This window comes from Natrix helvetica (assembly GCF_964273705.1).
Source record: "Natrix helvetica genome assembly, chromosome: 10".
Classification (NCBI taxonomy): domain Eukaryota; kingdom Metazoa; phylum Chordata; class Lepidosauria; order Squamata; family Natricidae; genus Natrix; species Natrix helvetica.
In genome coordinates, this window is record NC_138561.1 from 7,958,200 (window position 1) to 7,980,279 (window position 22,080).

Below are 22,080 nucleotides of genomic sequence, written 5' to 3' on the forward strand. Positions count from 1 at the left end.
GACAGATGGACACAACTCTGTTTTTTCCCCTAAACCATCTTGTTTTGCCAGGTTCAACCTGAAGATATAAACAGCGGGAACCAAACTTTTCAGGCCATGATTCTGGAAAAATCAAACAGCATCCTAAAAGGAGAGAATAACAGCATGTCCCTCTTTCAGCTGTATAAATCGGTTTCTTCTGTTCTTAATCAAGAAAGGAAAAAAGCCACCTTCAATTCATCTCTGCAGACAGATACGCGGAAAGAGGTTCGTCTTTTGAGCTTCTCTCTCAAAACCATTTGCTCCGCTATCGTTGGATTCAATAGTTCTAGAAACAATAACGGTACAGTTCAGTTATGGAAAGCAATTTCAGGGTCATAATCAGAGATGGTATTCAGCAGGTTCTAACCAGTTCTGGAGAACCGGTAGCGGAAATTTTGAGTAGTTTGGAGAACTGGTAAATACCATCTCTGGCTGGCCCCGCCCCATCTATTCTCTGACGCCCGAGTCCCAGCTGATTGGGAGGAAATGGGGATTTTGCAGTATCCTTCTCCTAGAATGGGGAGGGAATTGAGATTTTACAGTATCTTTCCCCTGCCATGCCCACCAAGCCACACCACACCCATCAAGCCACGGCCACAGAACTGGTAGTAAAGAAAATGAATCCCAACAATGGTCATAATAATTCGTTATCATACTGGGAAGATCATGGAGTGAATTGAAATATCATCTATACATCCAGCTGTTGTTAAAAAGTAGAAGGAAACAATAAGATGATTACAAACAGCTTTGTCACTACATATGATGGAACCCTTAACATATCTATGCTATGCTTTAGAAACCTGGTGAACCACAACCACACAAAAATTCACATCAAGGATGTGTGCTTGTGTTTTATTTTCATAGCTATAATGTACATTGAAGATGGCATTTAATTTCATTGTACTAGATGCAATAACACTAAACTAAACTACACTAAACTTTATTAAAATAATGTACGAAAACTATGACTTTGTTAAGGATTGTTTTATCAAGAAGTACATTAAGAAAAAAGTAAACAAAAATGTGTGGCTTAGAGAATCCTTGTGAGTATGTCTATATGGAGAAAACTATACTGAAAAAGATAATATTCAGAGGGATATATTGGAGTATATGTATATAAACCTTTTAACATAGAGATTAACACCCCCCCCCAAAAAAAAAAACCCATTACAATCTGATTCAAGAAATGGCCCTGAGACCATTTGGGAAAAATAAGACAGAAATTAAATGAGATAAATTAAAGTTTTTTTTAACTAGAATCAACAATGGTCTCTCCTTTTTCTCTCAAGCTTAGAGAGATAATGCTGACAACCCTTTCCGTGGTTAATGTCACATCGATGCAAATAGCCCTCAAAATGTCAGAAGTCCTCATGGATGTCACCTACAGGAGCGAAGAACTGTCTTCTTCTGCACAGGTGAGCAGGCAGCTGAGAAGGTGCCTTCTGACCTCGGGATAAAGCAACCCAGAATGTAACAAGGATGTCAGAAGCTGAAAGTGGGTCATTGCAGAAAATATTCCACAGCCTGCAAAAGGGGAGGGGGATTAAAAAAAAGGGGGGGGGGTGATACAAAGAAGAAATGTATAGGAACAATGTCATTTATTTTTCTTTTAGAAGTAAATCATTAATCAAGAGGGACGGGATGGCTCATTGGCTAAGATGCTGAGCTTGTTGATCAGAAAGATCGGCAGTTTGAATCCCTAGCGCCGTGTAATGGAGTGAGCTCCCGTTACTTGTCCCAGCTTCTGCCAACCTAGCAGTTCGAAAGCATGTAAAAATGCAAGTAGAAAAATAGGGACCAGCTTTGGTGGGAAGGGAACAGCGTTCCGTGCACTTTTGGCATTTAGTCGTGCCAGCCACATGACCACGGAGACATCTTCGGAAAGCGCTGGCTCTTTGGCTTTGAAACAGAGATGCGTATCGCCCCCTAAAGTCAGGAATGACTAGCATATATGTGCGAGGGGAACCTTTACCTTTAAAGCATTAATCATCAACATGGCAAGATTGTACAATAATAAACAGGCCCAAAATTCCTGCTGTTAAGTGAGACATTTGTTAAGTGAGTTTGGCTCCATTTTATAACCTTTCTTGCCCCAGTTGTTAAGTGAGTCACTGCAGTTGATACATAACACTTAACAAGCCGGTTGTTAAGTGAAGCTGGCTTCCCCATTGACTTTGCTTGTGAGAAGGTTGCAGAAGGGGATCACATGATGCCAGAAGATTGCAGCCGTCATAAGTATGAGTTGGGTGCCAAGCATCAAAGTTTTGATCACATGATCATGGGGAGGCTGTAAAGGTCGTAACTGTTAACAAACAATCATAAGTCACATTTTTTTCAGTGCCGTTGTAACTTTGAACAGTCATTAAATGAACTGCTGTAAGTCGAGGACTCCCTATATTCTGTATAAGAATCTGAACTACTAACGAGGGGTCCTTGGTGCTCTCTGAGATTGGTTGTTTTCTTGCAGGTGTTTCATTACGCAAAGTAGGTAATATTACCAGTACTTTGAGGACCCCTCATTTCAACCTGAGCTACAAATATTCTCCTTTACTTAGATCTTTTCTGAGAGCAAAGGGACTTCAAACTGATGACACGATTGACCCCTCCCTCAGTTCCAGCCTGGTCATCTTATACAGACCTTTTTTTTTTAAAAAAAACAAGTTTTTATTGTTTTTACATTTAGCACGGCGAAGCCATTAGGATCATACAATCACATTATATCCAGATAATCTTGTCCATTAGCTATTAGCCTACTTAATACATTATCTATCCTTCTATCCAATCCCATTATTTACAATTTGTTCCAGTCTTGTCACCTTGTCTTATACCAATAATTTATTTTTATTTATTTATTTATTTACTAAGCGCTTATAGACCGCCCCCTCTCCCGAAAGGGACTCGGGGCGGTGTACAGTCCATATCAGAAATACATCATGAATAGCTATAAAATTAAACAATTAAAATTATTAAGTAGATAAATAGATAAGAGGAGGATAAAAAGGTATAAAGAACTGTACTGCTAAGTAAATAATTTAAAACCCCAACAAATATTCTATAAAATTAAATTTAAAAAACAATCCCCCTAAAAAACCAGTAAGAAATATGTTTGCCAAGAGGTAGACGTTATAATTATGCCAGGCCAGCCAATCGGAACAGGTGTGTCTTCAATTTTTAAAATAATAAAATAATAAAATCTCTTCCAAACTTCATAATAGTCCAACTCCCCTTTATTTTTTAGTTCTAGAATGAGCCAATCTGCTTCTGCACAGGCCGAAATTTTTCCTAATTGTGTCTAACTCTGACGGGATATTTTCTTTTTTCCAATACCGAGCATAGGTTATTCGCACCACAGTTAATACATGTGTAATTAGATAGAGCACATCTTTCTTATACCCCTCCGGTCTTATGCCTAGGAGGAAAATTTCTGGTTTGAACAGAATTTGTTCTCCCACCATTTGTTCCAAACCATGATTGTATAATTTTCCAATATCTTTTTGCCTCATTGCACGTCCACCACACATGGAAAAAGGTGTTTGGTGTTTTTTTGCACTTCCAACAATTTGGGGCCAAATTTTTAAACATTTTGGAGAGCTGTGCTGGGGGAAGATGCCATCTGTAGAACATCTTATACAGATTTTCCTTATAAGCCATGGCCATTGTTCGTTTCCGATTAAGTGTCCAAAGCCTTTCCCATTTAGGCCAATTCCACATTATAACCAAAATTTTTCGCCCAGGCAACCATAGCTTCTATGGTTCCTACAGATCTCTTCTCCTCCTCTCTAGGTGGAAGCTAGTCATACTCTGAAGAGTGTTAGTGAATCCTTACTGGTGGTGGACACAGAAGTTGGAGATCATCTAATGCGCAAGGAAGCTGCCAGCTACCTTTTCAGTGCAGTAAGCAATGTCTTGGAAGCTACTGTGCAGAATGGAACAGAAGAAGCCTCTGTCCCTGAGGTGGCACAGGTGAGGTTGTGGGGAATCAGGTGTGTTGCCCTGCATTTACATGCCTCTGCAAATCTTGTTGGCATTCCTGCTCACCATTTGTGGTCCCAAGTGATAAAATAGGTGCTTGTCTTTTCACCCACAGTTATCATTAGCAGGTGGCATGTATTTTCTAAGAACATCTTCATATGTCACATTGGAGGGTAGAAATTTATGGTGTCGTTTCCCATCTCCTACTTTGTAAATGGTTAGAGGCATCCAGAATTTAAAGCAATGTTCCATTAGACAACAGTTTGATGGCTATCATAGAAAGTGGGGACACTGGTATCCATTGGAGTATCTTTAGGGGACTCCGTTCTACCTGACGTAAAGGACTCTTACAGAATCTAGTTTATTTCTTCCGCCATAGAATTCAGTCTTGCAAGAACTTGTAACCACAGTTGAAAACCTTCAGAGTGCTCTTCTTTTTGGAAAATTGCCTGACAGTGAGCCTTTGGTACTAAAAGCTCCTTCTGCAGCTATGTATATCAACAGGTAATCCATCTCAACTGTTTTCCATTTCTATTTAGGAAAGACATATTATATCACGGACACCCTATCTGGGCTGCAAGCTTTCTTATGACCACCAGGGAAAAGAAGGGAGGGAGGGAGGGAAGGAAGGAAGGAAGGATCCTAGTTTGCTTCATAAAGTGCCTTTCTGAGATTATGCATTGTATTATACCCCAAATAGACTGATTTCACTTAGCATTTTTAAAATTTTCCTAGAAGTAGCTTCTCAGAATGATTTCCTAGATTTTCTGTTTAGGCTCCTTAAGCTGGAGATCTAGAAACAAACTAAGGTTTATCTAATACTTGTCCTTTCTGCTCATCTCTGGTCTCACCTGATAGCCTTTCCCTTCCCTTCCCTTCCCTTCCCTTCCTCCCTCCCTCCCTTCCCTGTCTTCCCTTTCCTTCCTTCCTCCCTCCCTTCCCTTCCTTCCCCTTCCTCCCTCCCTCCCTTCTTCCCTTCCCTTCCCTCATTACAGGACATGTTAAATAATAAACAATGGTTAATAACATTCTCCAGATCCCTACAATGTATTAAACAAAACCCAAAGTCAAACAGCCACATTCTATCTTGCAGAGTGTTATGAACTCAAATTCTCATTTGTTTCTTATTTCTCCTCTTAAGGGGGCATTAAAGAAGATCGAGGGAGGAGCCATTCCTCATAAAATTAGCCCTTTCACCCAGTGCAGCCTGCCTCTTAGGATCCTTGTGTTTGCCTTTCTGCCTTGTCTTCTCACCTGTGCGGTTTTCTGACCCTTTTTTGTGTAAAGGTTGCAGACCGAGAATGTCAACAGCACGGCCATTAAAATCTCCAACTCCAGATCCGCCGCTTTCACGCTCCCCTCTGCTTCTTCTCTCAGCATCTCGGGAGACAGCGATGAGACGGTGGACATCAGGGTAACCTCTGCACCTTTATTGGAGTTTTCTTCGCTCTGGGAAAATGGGTTTCCTTCTTGGGTCTTGAAATGTCCCTTCGTTTGTAGTTCAGAATTTAAATGTAGAAATAGCAGTGATGCTCCATAGGGCTGTCTCTCTTTTCTTGTTTTTATTTTGGTGCGTTCAAGTCAAGATGGACTTCTGGAGACTGTTCTGGAAACGTTTCTGCAGGTTTCCTGGCAAGAAGTGATTTGCCATTGCATCCTTCCAAGGGCTGAGAGACAGGGACTGGCTCTTACCTGAAGAAAGGTTGACCATTAAATTTCCCTTCTTGCAGATGGTGAGTTTCTCGGTGAATCCCTTTTCCTCAAGTGACTCATTTGATATCCATGGAACAGTTGGAGGCCTGACTCTCACCAGCCTAGATGGACTGGTCATTCCAGTCTATGACCTGTCAGAAGATATTGAGGTAATTTTTCTTCTCTGCATGCTTTCCACCCTTTAGAGCAGGGGTGTCAAACTCAAGGCCCGCCCACCAGATCCGGCATGCAAGGTGCTTAAATCTGGCCCAGCAAAGGACCAGCCCGCCGTGCCTCCACCAGTGAAAATGGAGCTCAGGAAGGACAAGTATGGCCCACGCGGACTCTGTTTTCGCTGGCAGGGAGGCTGCAGGAGGCTGTTGTGGTTGAAAACGGAGCCTCGATGAGTGACATTGAGCTGGCCATGCCTACCCTGGTTATGCCCCCCCCTGCCCCCCCCAGGTCAAACACAACCCCGATGCAGCCCTCAATGAAATTGAGTTTGACACCTTAGGGGGCTTGCTGAAAACAAATTTGTCCTGTATCCTGATGGTTCTTTTCTTCTTCTTCTACATTTGTAGTTCCTCTATTAAACCTTTAGTAATGCCAGAGTTGAGAATGATCAGAGCAGAAAAGACTAAATATTCTACCAGCATTCTACATCTCTCCACATCCCTCCATTTTCTCTTCCTCAAGTTATTCACTCTCTCCTCCATTCTGCAATATTTAGGAGACAGGAACACCTTCTTATTTGTCCCATTGTCCTTTAAGTTCAGGGGTGGGCTGCTACGAGTTTGCCCGGGTTCGGGAGAACCCGTAGCTAACATTATAGCTAGTTCGGAGAACCCCTGGCTGGCCCCGCCCACCCCACTCCACCACGCCTCTCCCAGGAGTCTCCACACGGTCTGTTTTGGATGTGAGGTAAGTGCAAGGTCCATGCGGAGGCTCTGGGAGGGGGAAATGGGCCTCCTGGAAGTTCTGGAAGTCCACCATTGCCACGCCCATAATTACTGCTCCCGCCCTCACCACCCCGGCCATCACCATGCTCAACCAGGGCGTGAGATTTTTGAAGCCCACCCCTGCTTAAGTTTATAAAAAGTTGGCGTAAATTACAGAGTAAGACTATGGTTAGTGCTATCCTTTCAAGTGTAAATGCTTGTGATTTATTTTTAAGGCTCTCAAGTTATGCATGGATTTCCAGAGCTAATTGGTTAACTTTAACCATAGATAAGGTTACCCAGGAGTCCTGCAACTCAAGAGGACAAGACAATATTGAATCTGGGAAATTTCACAGCTGTCCAAGTCAACGTGACTTCAGCGGACTCATCTCTAGTGATCTACCTGGAGGTGGATCAAAATATTCCACTTATCCTTTATTTGGGGTATGACTACCTTCCCAACGAGACTGATCATGAACTGGTGGCGCATCTTCCTCACAACAGAAATACCAGAGGTAAAATAAAATTGCACATGTTAAAAACTTAGTCAATCATGCTTTGTTGAGTAAGCCATAATGACTACCCATAACGGCTTGGATCGGACCTAAAACAATATCTTTATTATGACATTGTTCTGTGGTCCTCTCAGCATGGGATTTGACTATATCATTGTGTCATTTGAATCCACCTGTTTTCCTAACCTGCCTAATTTTTTCTTCTGTTTAATTAAAAATAGAAAATTAGCATTCTGAAAATGAAATTGTTAACTTTCAGTGCAATTTTCTTTCTAAGAGTTCCCCCAGCCTTAAATTGCACCCTTAAGTTTATATATGTCTATGTCTTTGTATTTGTATATGCATATCTATATCTATATCATCTATATCTATCTATTATCTATCTATCTATCTATCTATCTATCTATCTATCTATCTATCTATCTATCATCTATCATCTATCTATCTATCTATCTATCTATCTATCTATCTATCTATCTATCTATCTATCTATCTATCTATCTATCTATCTATTTCTCTCTGTGTGTGTATGTTCCAGCATAACTCTGGAACGTCTTCAGCAATTTCAACCAAGCTTGGTACACAGAGGACTTACCCTCTGGAAACAAATACTATGGGGATAAGACATCCCTAACTCCGCTCAGGATGTGTGTTCTGTTAAGATACAGCCTGTTGTGCCGTACTGCCATACTGGCTTCTACTGTCCAGTGCAGTGAAGTTGCCATGGTAACGGCTTCACGGTACTCCCCAAGGGGGAAAATCCAACATTAGAAATTATATTTGGTCAGGATATTTTCCTCCTATAAATAAATATCCGGGCAATACCATGTTATCAGCTAGTTAGAAAATAAAGATGATGGCTCAATGAGTGTTACAGTTCAAACTGTCACAGTGCCCTCAAAATAACAAAAGATAATAGGTGAAAGAGTGAACATTTTGGGGCAGAGGGGTCAAGAGAGGATGGCTTTCTAGTGCTTTGCATTTCATTATATCCTCCTAGCATCCATTTGTCATTCACAAATTCCAAACATGCCTACCAGCCTGAAAAGTTTGGAAATTCCTAAGTGACGTAAAAACTTCTTTTTTTTTTGCCCAATCCCTTTTGGTATAAATAAAACAAGAGACTTCAAAAACAATTCTATATGTTCTAAGATTGGTTTCACCAGATAATGCTCTTGTATTGCTGTATTAAAATTGATCGGCATTTATGTCAGGCCTGGAAGCCACATTTAAATTTTCTACTGTGGGAAAATGGGAGGGGGGATTCTGCAGAGTATGGGTGATATGTAGCCATAACAACATTCTTTCTCAGAAATTCAAGGTCACCTTATCCCTGCACCTGGATGGATGTGGATGGGAGGAACCTTCCTTTGTGGCAATGGTGGATTGGACCATGTGGGTGTTGGGGCAGTATTTTGAACTTTCAAGTGGGTGGGAAAACCTGGAAGCTTTCAGATTCGGGTTTTCCCAGATGCGCCAATATGACACCTCTAATAAAATGGAATTTTATTTATTATTTATTTGATTTGATTTGATTTCTAGATCGCCCCCTCTCCCCGAAGGGACTCGGGGCGGTGTACAGGTACCAAATTAAAAACCATGCAAATAATCATAAATATAGTTAAAATCGAATTAAACTTTAAACCCCTGTACAAATTTATAAAAATTAAAAACTTAGCCTAAGACCAACCCGTGAAATTTAAAAATACAGACTGAGGTGGGAGAGCTGGAATTAGGCCAAGCCGGCTAGATTAAACAGGTGGGTTTTGAGCTTCTTACGGAAGGAGCGGAGGTCCGTGGTTGTTCTAATATCAGGGGGAAGGTCATTCCAGAGGGTCGGGCCCATCACAGAGAAGGCCCTTCCCCTGGGCGTCGCCTGCTGGCACAGCCTAGTGGACGGCACCCGGAGGAGTCCCTCTCTGTGTGAGCGAATCGGCCGAAGGGATGTATGGGGCAGGATACGATCCCGCAAATAGCTAGGCCCTGTGCCATTTTGAGGAAACTCAAGCTTCGAAGTCTTCTTTCATTGGGGATGTTACTTGGAACCCTGACAATTTATAGGCTAGTGATTGTATTTATTCACTGTTTAAATTCCATATTTATTCAGCTACTTAATTGATCTCTACATGGCTTTATCTGATTTTGATGAAGTCTAGTCAAAGGGCATCAGATTTGATCTCTGTAGAATCCAAAAACTGGTAAAATTATTTTGTAACGAGTGTCAATTGTTTTGTAATTGTTGTGTGGCCATAATGATATTTAATGTAGAATCTGAATTTGTGGGGAAAAAAAAAACACAGCTAACAAATGGTTTTTGTTTTGTTTTGTTTGGCAACTCAGATGAGGTATATTCCTGGGTGCTTCATTCGGAAGATTTGATCTTTGGAGAAGGAATGTATTATTTCGTAGTGAGACCAGACACAGAACTGGACTTCCTTGCTTCCAATGAAATGAACATCTCCATCACTTGCTTTGTGTCCAAGTGTGTATTTTGGGATGAGCACCAAAAGAATTGGAATAGCTACGGATGCCGCGTAAGTAGAGAGAAGTAGAAATATTGGAATACACATTGAAGATTTATTGTTAGCCAATATTTTTGCCTGTTGTGAGACTTTTTAGATATACTGGGATTGCAAGTTTTGAATGCTGAGAGTTATATTGCTAATGTTTCTGGAGTATGCAGGGTATGGACAACTTCGTTCCCTCTCAGTCAAAAGTAAACGACCTGATTTTAAATGAAAATGTTATTGAAAGTGAAGTGTTTCTCTTGCCTAAAAGATAAACATGTGTAGTTCTTTATTATCAGACACAAAGGATCAGGACCATACGGTGAATTGTAGCTCAGAAAGATTGATTGCTCTAGCCTAAACACAAGAATCTAGTCAACAAATGGTCAGCACTACCTTGGTGCTAGATAAGGGCCAACTGAATTCAAGGAGAGCTGGACTTGAGTCTCTTGTGCAAATGCAAGGATTCTAAACTGATGACGCCTCCTGGTCTGCCTGCTTTCTATAATAGAAAACAAAAGCAAGAAAATGAAAGAATGAAAAAGACTCCTGCCTTGGGCAGGGAGTTGGACTAGAACACCACCAAGGTCCCTTCTAGCTCTATGATTCTGTGAAATCAAAACTTAACCTAATTAGCGTTTCTCCACCTAACGTCTCTTTCCCTGCATAATAAGCAATTGATTATGGCTTCATCTCCTGCTCCTTATCTCATTTACTACTACTGGAATGCCTCTGAGTTCTTTCCCCCAGTAGTCCTGCTGCCAAACAAGGCCTTCTTCAATGCATAATGTTCCAAGATCTCCATACACACAACACAGTCCTGGTCTTTCCAGATGTTCACAAGACTTTTTCTCTTGATCTTTCTTCACGTTCCAGCTTGGGGTCTCTAGACATGACAGGGCTGGGACCTTCCTCCATACCATTCCACATAAAACATCTGAAAAATCCTTTCTTCTCTGCTTTTCCTTTCTGTTTTTATATTTTATATCTATGCGTCACTTTACAGAGCAGGAATGCTTTCCTCTTATTTTTGCAACTGGTTTGGAACTGGGAGAGCATGCATGCTTGCTTTGTTCACCCGTGGAGCTTCTGCGCATATGCAGAGCATCCGTGATGATGTCTGGGCAGGTGGGCAGAGCCTCCCACCACCTCTGCTACCGGTTCACCTGAAGTGGGGCAAACCAGCAAGAATACCACCTCTGTTACAGAGGCATTTTAGCATCTTCTCCTTTTCTCCTCATGTACTTTTTGATTTGAACTCTCGGCCTTCCCTAAAACCCATCCATGACCTTGGCCCAAATCCAACCCCTTTCTTCCAGATGGGCATTTCACCTATCACACTGACAGATATGGAAACAAAGACCCCAAACATCTACGTGAAGTCTGTGACTGTACAGATGGGACAGAGATAGAGATCAAAATGACACCTCTTCTTTGGCTTCTAGGTTGGTCCCAAAACTACTCCTGGGGATACTCAGTGTCTCTGCAACCACCTGACCTTCTTTGCTAGCTCCTTCTTTGTCATGCCAAACACCATCGATGTCAGCAAAACTGTGGAGCTGTTTGCCACTTTTGTGGACAACCCCATCGTGGTGACGACGGTAGGCTGCATCTTCCTGATCTACCTTCTGGTTCTGATCTGGGCCAGAAGAAAAGACACCCAGCATGATGCCAAAGTAAGTTGTGAATAGTGTCTTCCTAGCTTTTGTTTCTTTTGCAATGCAAAGAGTTCCCTTTTGCTCGTAAAGAGAGGCTGAGCCATTATGGAATCTGCAAGATGGTTACCATCATGGCTTATTTACCATTCATGAAGTCTACGGAGATATGACTAGGGAGCCATCCAAGTCATGGTTGCCCCAAAGGCACCTTTTCAGGAGGCAACTGGACTTTCTTGGTGTTTTTTTTTTCTCCTTTTGAAGACTTTTCGCTTCTCATCCAAGAAGCCACCATGGAAGATTGTCCTCTTTTCAGTTCTATAGATCTTGGACAATGTACATTTTTTATACCTGCTGACATTGATCCAGGAAGAAATCTTCCCTTGTTTATTTACATGTTTCTATTCATCTCCTGGTTGTTGCTGACATTGCATTACTTCTCTCTAGGCGAAGATAACTCTCCTGGAAGACAATGATCCTTTTGCTCAATATCGTTATCTAGTGACGGTTTATACCGGACATCGCCGAGGTGCAGCTACGACCTCTAAGGTAGCAACGGAGTGCCAAATCTTGTGGCTTAAAAGAGCCACAGCACTTATTTTATCCTGAGTCTAAATATGCACCAGAGATAATGTTCTCTTAAATCACCAAGCCATAGACTGGTGGAGGACAGGAGTGGTGCGGTGGCCTAGAAGTAGAGCCCTTGCTTCACAATCAGGAGACTGTGAGTTCAATCCTAGGTAAAGGCAGATATTTTTCTCTCTGGGCACAGAATATATCTGCTGAACAAAACTCTGCATTGGTGACAGGAAGGGCATCTGGCCATTAAACACTCTGCTAGCTCCATTCAGGTGCCCAGACTCCACCCCGCAACGGATTATGGGGTCATTAAAAGTTGATAAGACTGGTGGAGGATGTCTTTCTGATGAGAACAGGTTACAAAACTAAGCCTTCCTTTCCTCCTCATTGCATTCCCCACTTAGTATGGCATGTGCATGCCCCAATCTTTAATTAATAAAAACAAAAATGAAAAAAATCTACCTGTATAGTGTATTCTTGTCTGATCCTCAGACATTCATGCCTTGTCATTTGCTAGAAGGAAGACGAAGAGGAAGCAGTGATAGACAAATAGGAATCCTGCATACAGTACAGGTAGTCCTCAACTTAACATTGGTTTGTTTAGCGACCATTTGAAGTTACAACAGGAATGGGAAAAAGTTACTTATGAACGTTTTTCAAGCTTACGACCGTGGCAGCATGACCCCATGGTTACAGGATCAAAATTTAGGCACTTGACAACTGGCATGCAGAGATAGTTCTCAACACAAAGCAGTTCATTTAGTTATCTTTCAAATTTACAACATCACTGTAAAAAAGTGACTTATGACCACTTTTCACACTTACGAATTTTGATCACAGTCATGTGATCAAATTCAGATGCTTGGCAACTGGTTCATACTTATGACCGTTGCTGTTTCCCAAAGTCTTGTGATCCCCTTTTGCAACCAATGGGGAAGCCAGATCCACTTAACAACCGTGTTACTAACGTATCAACTGCAGTGACTCACTTAACGACCGTGGCAAGAAAGGTCATAAGATGGGTCATAAAAACACACCTAATAAATGTCTCACTCAACAATAGAAATTTTGGGCTCAATTGTGGTTGTAAGTCGAGGATTACCTGCATTTACAACAGCTGCACTGTCCCCGGGATCATGGGATCATCGCTTGTAACCTTCCTATCCAGTTTCTGACCAGCAAAGTCAGTGTGGGAAGCTAGATACGCTTAATGACCACATGTTTCACTTAACAACTGCAGTGATACGCTTGACAACTGTGGCAAAAATATAAAATAAGGCACATCGCCCTTAAGGACTTTGCAAAAAGCATTTGAAGTGCAATTGCGATTGTTAATGAGAGGACTAACCGTACGTAAATGAAATACATGAGGAAGTGAAGCAATTCTTATGCATCCTTTGTTCTCTTCCAGGTGACTCTCACCTTGTATGGCCAGGAAGGAGAGAGTGAGCCGCATCATTTGGTGGACCCCGACACCCCAGTTTTTGAGCGAGGGGGTGTGGATATCTTTCTCTTATGCACCCTCTTTCCTCTTGGAGAACTACAGAGCATCAGACTGTGGCATGACAATTCAGGAACGAGCCCTGCTTGGTATGTAAGAGAGGGAACAGAAGAGTGGTGGGGTTCAAAAATTTTACTATCGGTTCTGTGGGCGTGGCTTGGTGGGCGTGGCTTGTGAGCATGGCAGGAGAAGGATACTTCTCCATTCCCTTCCCACTCCAGGGGAAGGTTACTGTAAAATCTCCATTCCCTTTCCACTCCAGGGGAAGGATACTATAAAATCCCCATTCCCTTTCCACTCCAAGGGAAGGATACTGTAAAACCTCCATTCCCTTCCCACTCCAGGGGAAGGATACTGTAAAATCTCCATTCCCTTCCCACTCCAGGGGAAGGTTACTGCAAAATCTCCATTCCCTCCCAATCAACTGGGACTCAGGAGGCAGAGAATAGATGAGAGTGGGCCAGTCAGAAGTGGTATTTACCGTATCTCCAAACTACTCAAAATTTCTGCTACTGTTTCTCCAGAACTGGTCAGAACCTGCTGAATACCACCTCTGGAACAGAAGTAGAGATGTCCTTTTATCCTCCTTTTGCAAAGAGGACATCTTCTAAAATACTCCTTTATTGTTTGCATTTAAATTTCTGGTTATTATTATTATTATTATTTGCATGGTTTTGCATTGAAGTAACTCATGGTCATGGGTGTGAGCTGGGCAGCCATACCAATTTAAGAAATAAAAAAATGAATAAAGAAATAAAATTGTTCTCTTTTCTGAAGGTTCAAGGAAGGGATCTTCTATTTTAATTCAAGATTCCTACCCACCCCAATTGAAAGGGGCCCTCAAATACATCGGGTTACAATTCTAGCCTTGTTCAATTAGCCTTTATAGATTGGTTCACTCTGTGGGAGTGGTAGACTGTGACTTCTGAAAGGCGCCCAGTTGAAAAATTAATGTAGTTTGGTGTCGAGAAGGTCCTTAGTGTGAGACGTGAAATATTACTGCTTTCTACTAAGTGAGTCTAAAAATAACTTGCAGCCAGAACATGTTGGCCAGTTGCCAATCTACTCCATCAAGAATGAGACTGCAAGACAGCTTCCAGAGATTTTATTGGGGACCGGGTAAGTAAAAATGTCCCAGGTTTGTAAGCTAGGTTCACACGTCCTATCAACCCAGCTATTCTATGACTGAAGACAGGACTAGAACTCACTGTCTCCCAGTTTCTTGTCTGATGCCTTAACTACGAGAACAAACTGGTGCTCTGTGTTGTATGGTGTGGATACCAGATTATTTTGCCTTGCTAACCAACTGTTATCTAGCTATGCCATTGTTTAATATAATGCCTGAACCTCAGTGTGTCCTTTCTTTTATATTTTTCATTCGCAGGTATGTGAATCGTGTTCTCATCCATGATGTGGCCACTGATCAGAAGTGGTATTTTCTTTGTAACTCTTGGCTGGCCATTGACGTTGGAGAGTGCGTCCTAGATAAAGTCTTCCCTGTGGCCACTGAACAAGACATGAAGCAGTTCAGGTGTGTATTTGGGTTTGCTTTGGAAAGCGGTGTGCCTAACATACGGTATATTTTTTTTCTTCCCAACAAAAGCTAAAAAAATAAAAAAGTTTGGCCAAGTTTCCAGAATTCTGGAAAACGGCACTAGAGCAGGCAACTTTTAAGAATTGTGGACTTCAACTCCCAGAATTCCTCAGCCAGAAGTCCACAATTCTTAAAGTTGCCAAGGTTGGAGACCCCTGCTCTAGAGGTAATTAATTGGTGAGCATTCTGGGAGTTGAAGTCCACAATTCTTAAAGTTGCCGAGGTTGGAGACCCCTGCTCAAGAGGTAGTTAATTGGTGAGCAAAAAGCAAGAGTCTTTGCTTTGGTTCCTCATAGTTTTATCTCATCTCTTTCTCTTCTCTTCAGCAATCTCTTTTTCATGAAGACCTCTAGGGGCTTCCGGGACAGCCATATCTGGTACTCCATTTTCAACCCTTGTCCACGCAGCTCTTTTACACGAGCCCAGAGAGTGTCCTGTTGCTTCTCGCTTCTTCTGTGCACCATGTTGACCAGCATCATGTTTTGGGGGGTGCCCAAGGATCCAGCAGACCAAAAAATGGATTTAGGTAATAGCATCACGGCTTTATTGTGTTAGAGTACAGTAGGGAGGACAACTAAGAGGAGTTAAGAGGACTATCTGAATATGAGATATAGCCATTCTAGATCTGATGCTTCTTCTTGCTTTGAAGTTGGTGGCACTTGGAAGATGCTTTCTTGATTTCTCCCCTTACCAAAAAACATACTGACCTACAGTATGTTGAATGACTCTTATGAAGATATTGGAGGAAAACTTGAAAAAAGGTTCAATCTTTATGAAACCTGCTACATAAATGCTTAGCTGAGACAGATGTTAGGGTAAGAGCTATGGAGTCTGCCATTGTAGGTGAAATATCTTTCGAGTGCTGAATCCTGTTTGTGGTTTGTATTTGGAGATGATCAAGAGGAGATCTGGAGCCTGGCCTATGGAAAGAAAAAGAAAAAGAGGAATAGAAGAGAACAGGGAATGATAGTTAGGGAAGATGGTAAGATGGATGTTCCCAATGATGATTGAAAAGAAAGCAAAGAGAGAGAAGACTTAGGCAGGATCATTCTTCCCAAATCTTGTACCTTTCAGATAGATTGGAACTACAAATCCCAAATTATCAGGCATTACAGTCAAAGGTCAAGGTAGCTAGAGTCCCAGCCTAGCTAAGAAACTTTTGTTAGCCTCAAACATTTGTCAGTAGAATCCTTGTTTAAAGACTCAAAGCCACGCACTTCTGTTGGAATAATAGTCTAGTTTTCTTTCAACCATCTACTTGTGTTGATTATAAGTCATATGACTCCTATGCAGCATAGCCAAATGCTTCATTAATGTACTAGACATAATCTGGTGCACTTGAATGGGATTACAATAGTGTTTATTGGCATTATTAAAGCCTTAGTGTTGTGGCCCACGAGCAGTCAGTGGAGCTGGCAGCAGATTCAGACAGTGAGAAGGTTGGGGAGGAACATGGGCCAGTCCTGGAGTCTGGGGAAGGCTCGGATGAGGGCTCTGTGTCGGAGGCAGAGAGGGGGCCAGAGCCATATGCCAGTTATCAGCTACCTTCAGAGTCAGACATCAGTGAGGCAGACGAACAGCTGGAACCTATTCCCAGTGTGCGCATGTGCAGAGTTGCCAGACGAAGGGAACAGCTAAAGAACAGGGGTGGGCTTGGGAGTAAGGCCACAGATGGACGATGAATGACCCCTCCCAGAGGAAATAAAAGAGGAGCGAAAGGGGAGTGGAGTTTGCAGGAGACAATTAGTTCGCTTAATCGATTCGTGACTCTCCCAGACTCCTTGCTATTTTGCAGATATCGGCCTGTCAGCTATCCAAGCCAGATAAGGTCTGTGACCATAAATCCTCCCTTGGAAGACTTTGTTAGATGTGAATGAGCAGAATTCACAATAAATTAATAAAAAGGGGTTTTTGTCGGGACCAGGAGTTTGCTTCGTGGGAAGCCTCGGTCAGAACACTTAGTACGATTCACACATTATGCTAATCCGTGGCTTCCAAACCATTAAAACTGGCTTTACAAAATAGACTAAGTCAAAACTGGACAAGCGCATGACTCTTATTTTTCATTTGTCCTCCCCAGGCAAGATAGAGTTCACATGGCAAGAAGTGATGATTGGTTTTGAAAGTTCCATCTTGATGTTCCCCATCAACTTGCTCATCGTCCAGATCTTCAGGAATATCCGTTCTCAGATTAAGAAAGAACAGAAACCAGGAAAAAGTGGGCGTGTATCCCCTGACTTGCCTTCTCTTCCCCAAAAATCTCCCCTAAATGTGTCCCTCACCGCTGAGGCTGTGATCAAGGCAAGGGATTGGAATCATTTATTGCGAGTGGTTTGACTCATCCAAGAGATCCCATCCAGTTTCCTTATGTTGTGCCCATACCTATATATACGTTGTTATCATTATCCCTCCTTTATTTAACTATATTTTGCATCATAACATTTCCCCCTAATAATCAAGACTTAACTATATCTAACTTAGTTCTTTTTTATTAACCTTTATATATAATCCAAAAGGATATATAATCTTCCTTTTCATGGGTACCATTCAATATTCATATCCAATTATTACTTATCATAATACTACACATTGTGTACATTATTACCATGATCAATTATTTATTTAACTATATCTATTGTCACTAAATTTCACCAAGTTTAACTAGTTTTAAATTATACTCTTCCATCTATCAACCTGTATCTTTCCAGGAGCAAAGCAATCTCATGTCTTCTGCCATTTGTGGTGTCAGTCCTCTAATCATCTCCTTAATCAACTTTGTCTGGACTCCTCTTAGCAACTCCTTGCTTATAAAATCTCTCATGTAAATTCTCTCAGAGCATTGAGATCGCACGTCGTCCCGTCGTGACATTGGCTCCTCCTCTCCAGCTTGTTTTTTCTTTTTTCTTTTTAAGCCCCTGAATAATTTTAGGAAAAAGTTAGATTTCTTTTTTTTTTCCCCTCAGGAATTGAATTTTGGAGAGTTTTGGAATTTTTCTCCTGTCTGCCTTCTATTCCTGGAGGAAGTCACCCAATACAACACCCTAGGATGAAAGATCCCATCCAGGATAAATCGCCTAAGAAAACAATAAAGTGTTTTTTGTTATTTGTGTTGAAAGGAATGCAAAGGGCATCCTGTGGTTCTGACCAATCTCTTTTTTTACTACCAGGATATTAGGCGGATTGCCAATTCCCTGTTCAAAACCCTAAAGGCCCCTTTGCCTTCCTCGGATCCAGATTTCAGTAAATCTACCGATATCAACAAGCTGCTAGCCTTGGTGGAGGACATTATCTGTCAGCAGAACAGGGTGGCGGAGGAATTTTATGACGAGAGCAAAAAGAAAGATGACCCCATTATCATTAGCCTTGGGCTGGTGGATCTAGAAGGTGAGCTAGTCATGGCAGGATTCCCGTAAGTGAAGGAGATGGTGACCTCAATATGGAATCTTAATTAGCCAATTAAAATCTCCTTCTGTTGTGGTGATAATGAAGCTGGTTATTCTTCCCACTTGTCTCACAGGCAGGTGTGTTTAAAATGACTTTTAGCACTATCTCCTCTCTCTCTCAATGAATGTAGATTTTCACACTTCTGGACCATATTATATGTGTTGAATGGAAAATTAAGTTTGTCCCTAAGCAAACTTTTATATAGAATTTCAGAACAGTGACACATTTTTGTAATTCTCAAATAACTTACCGGTACTTCCTTTCTTCCTTCCTTCTCTCCCATCCCCTCCTTTTCTCGTCGATATATATCTTTACATTATTTCCTTCCTTCTCTCCTCTTCCCTCCTTCTCTCGTCTGACATTTATATCTACATTATTTCCTTCCTTCCTTCCTCCTCTCCCCTCCATCCCTCATTGACATATATTACATCATTTCCTTCCTTCCTTCCTTCATATCTTCTCCTCTCCTCTCCGCCCCATCTGTAATCAACATATATATCTACATTATTTCCTTCCTTCCTTTCTCCTCTCCTCTTCCCTCCATCCCTCATCGACATATATATCTACGTTCTTTCCTTCCTTTTCCTTCCTTCCTCCCTCCTCTCCTCTTCCCTCCATCCCTCATCGACATATATATCTACGTTCTTTCCTTCCTTTTCTTTCCTTCCTTTCTCCTCTCCTCTTCCCTCCATCCCTCATCGACATATATATCTACGTTCTTTCCTTCCTTTTCTTTCCTTCCTCCCTCCTCTCCTCTTCCCTCCATCCCTCATCGACATATATATCTACGTTCTTTCCTTCCTTTTCTTTCCTTCCTTTCTCCTCTCCTCTTCCCTCCATCCCTCATCGACATATATATATCTACATTATTTCCTTCTTTTCCTTCCTTCCTTCCTTTCTCCTCTCCTCTTCCCTCCATCCCTCATCGACATATGTATATCTATGTTCTTTCCTTTCTTCCTTCCTCCTTTCATCTTCCTTTCTCCCCCCGCCTCTTTCCTCCCTCCCTCAGAAAAGAGAAGGACTCCAACCCCAGAGAGAGGGATGGGGGAAAGGCTGAAGCATCGGGATTACAAGCGTTGCCTCCATGCCCAGCTGCAGCACGTGGAGCTTGAGCTGGAGCTGCTGGGGCCTCATCGCTTCCAGGACCCCCAGAGCTACACCCAGGCAGTTCAACAGGTCCAGCACATGAAATGCTTCTTGGAAAGCCAGCTCTGCTCGGCGATGCCTGAAAGCGAAAGGTAAAAACAGGGCACTTACATCCAGAACTTTAGCACTACTTCTCTTTCATAGAAAATTGTTTAGCAATAGCAATAGCACTTAGACTTATATACCACTTCATAGTTCTTTTACAGCCCTCTCTAAGCAGTTCACGGAGTCAGCCTATTGCCCCCAACAATCTGGGTCCTCATTTTACCCACCTTGGAAAGATGGAAGGCTGAGTCAATCTTGAGCCGGTGAGATTTGAACTGCTGAACTGCAGCTAGCAGTCAGCTGAAGTGGCCTGCAGTACTGCATTCTAACCACTGTGCCACCTTGTATAAAAGAGCCAGGGTGGTTTATCAGTGGAGATGCTGGATGAAGAACAGAGGGACCCAGTTTCTGATGCCCCCTAACATCCATGGAAACTTCCTGGGGGGACTTTGAGCCAGTTGCCTCTTCTTAGCTCGGCCTACTTCCAGAGTTGTTACGGGACAATTTTTTAAAAAAATATCCTTGACAACCTAAAGAAAATGTGGGATACATATCTAATAAATGAAACCAATAACTGGTCCTTTAAGTCCCATAGAATGCTACTTCGCATCAGACTCATCCATAAGACCCATAGAGAGGAATGGTTGAAATTCTCATTGTACAATAATCTTCCCCTTGATCTTCCTTCCAGCTCAGCTTCTTCTCTATTTTTTGTTCCTTCTCTGTTTTTTTTTCACCATGTGGATTTGATTGCTTGCAAATGGTGTCCAGCCCTGGTGCCATCCATGTCCTTTGTCACTCTAGGAATTCGCCAACTCCAAGCCTTCCTGGAGATAACAAGAAAGAATTGACACCTAAAGGTTTACCTTGGTGGTTCGTGTTTGTTGGCTGGTTCTTGGTGGTCCTGACCAGTGGAGTCTCTGCTTTTTTCACCATGCTGTATGGATTGCATTATGGCAAGGATAACTCCATCAAGTGGCTGATTTCCATGGCCATCTCTTTCTTTGAGAGCCTCTTCATCACCCAGCCATTAAAGGTATCTGTTTTCTTATGGACAATTAGGTCTCCTCTGTGAAGTATGACATGGCTCCAACCCTAGTTAGGACAATGCAGTTTGATTTGAAAGTTGCTGTCAACCATGAAGCTGGTCTGACTGACTGGCCATTTTGAGACTTCAGTGCTGACACACTGGAGAAGAGGGACAGGGAGGGGGGAATAGTTGGGGTGTTTAGTCAAAACAAAATACTTTCTCTTGAGAACCAAGGACATTCCTGCAGGTGCTCAGAAGGAGGGGACTGGAGTCACCTAGCAACTGCGCAGTATCCTGATTGGACCATGTGACTGATTGTTTTGAGAAAGTGGAAAACTTTTAGTTTCAATTAGGTGAAAACTGTGGGAATAATCAGAGTCGGTTTTCACCAGCCTGTGCCAATATGACATATCCAATAAACTGATTCTTTGAGGAATCTACCTGCCTCACAGTTTTGCTTGTTATGGGTATGTTACTTGGAGCCCTGATAGTTGCCTTCAAAATGCTTTATTGCCACTAAGCTTTCCCTAATCTTGCTAGACTTCCAAAATATGTGCTTTGAAGTTAGGAGCTTTGGGGAAGAAATACTGACAAGCACAGGAGAAATGTGCAAGAAAGTGTGTTTTGACTGGCTGTGTAGGCCAAAAACTTTCTATTTCTCTATGGAAGACAGCACCTAAACTTTTTAAAATAATCCACAGCATCCCAATGTACAACTGCAGACAGAGGCTGCACAATATGAGAAGACGACAATTGTAATATGGACAAGTGGTTGCACTATATGGTTGTCTTCTTCAGGCATCATGCTTGACCACATGTAACAAAGGCGTAGCAAATGCATTTCTATAACATGCCAAACTTAAGCTAGTTTGAACCTTGATAACAGGTTTTTTTTTTGTGAGTTCTGCACATCCTGCCAATTTGATTAATGTATTGCTCAGTGTATTGGATAGAACAAGAAAAGTGGGTTAATTCAGTAACTACGGTAGACCAACCTTCTGTCTTCATTTGGAAAACAAACTGATTTTTTAAAAAAATAATAACTGGTGATAACCCAGCATTGTCCGGATATTTATTTATAGGGAGAAATGGACGAAACATAATTTCTAACGTTGGATTTCCCCCCTTACTAGAGGGAGCCCCCTTGTGGAGTACTGTGAAGCCATTACCACAGCAACTGCACTGGGCTGTACAGTAGAAGCCATTTTACGGCAGTACAGTAGAAGCCATTTGAAGGCACAACAGGCTGTATCGTAACAGAACGATACAAGGGACGTTAGGGGTGTCTTACCCCCACAGTATTTATTTCCAGAGAGTGAGTCACCTGTGTACCAAGTTTGGTTGAAATTGCTCAAGGCGTTCCAGAGTTATGCTTGAATGTACACACACACATGCACAGAGCCCTTTATATATAGATAGATTTTCAAAAGGGGCTGTA

The 22,080-nt window shown here is 42.0% G+C and overlaps 2 protein-coding genes across 2 annotated transcripts in view; one reads left to right on the top strand and one right to left on the bottom strand.

The window, feature by feature from the left end:
• The window catches only part of LOC309397243 (polycystin-1-like protein 2), a gene marked incomplete at its 5' end in the record, with an annotated part of 60,496 nt that overhangs the window by 20,392 nt on the left and 18,024 nt on the right, over positions 1-22,080 (top strand). The window contains 15 exons of the mRNA XM_081963100.1: positions 52-246; positions 1,311-1,436; positions 3,805-3,984; positions 4,373-4,497; positions 5,281-5,407; positions 5,724-5,855; positions 11,091-11,321; positions 11,748-11,849; positions 13,291-13,469; positions 14,765-14,911; positions 15,301-15,500; positions 17,055-17,192; positions 18,209-18,358; positions 19,431-19,659; positions 20,417-20,648. Of these exons, the coding sequence (XP_081819226.1) occupies positions 52-246; positions 1,311-1,436; positions 3,805-3,984; positions 4,373-4,497; positions 5,281-5,407; positions 5,724-5,855; positions 11,091-11,321; positions 11,748-11,849; positions 13,291-13,469; positions 14,765-14,911; positions 15,301-15,500; positions 17,055-17,192; positions 18,209-18,358; positions 19,431-19,659; positions 20,417-20,648 (2,493 nt within the window). The remainder of the gene's footprint in view (positions 1-51; positions 247-1,310; positions 1,437-3,804; positions 3,985-4,372; positions 4,498-5,280; positions 5,408-5,723; positions 5,856-11,090; positions 11,322-11,747; positions 11,850-13,290; positions 13,470-14,764; positions 14,912-15,300; positions 15,501-17,054; positions 17,193-18,208; positions 18,359-19,430; positions 19,660-20,416; positions 20,649-22,080) is intronic.
• The window catches only part of ATMIN (ATM interactor), a 115,012-nt gene continuing 112,405 nt past the window's right edge, over positions 19,474-22,080 (bottom strand). The window contains exon 7 of the transcript XR_014176240.1: positions 19,474-19,646. The gene's annotated coding sequence lies outside the window, so the exon portion shown is untranslated. The remainder of the gene's footprint in view (positions 19,647-22,080) is intronic.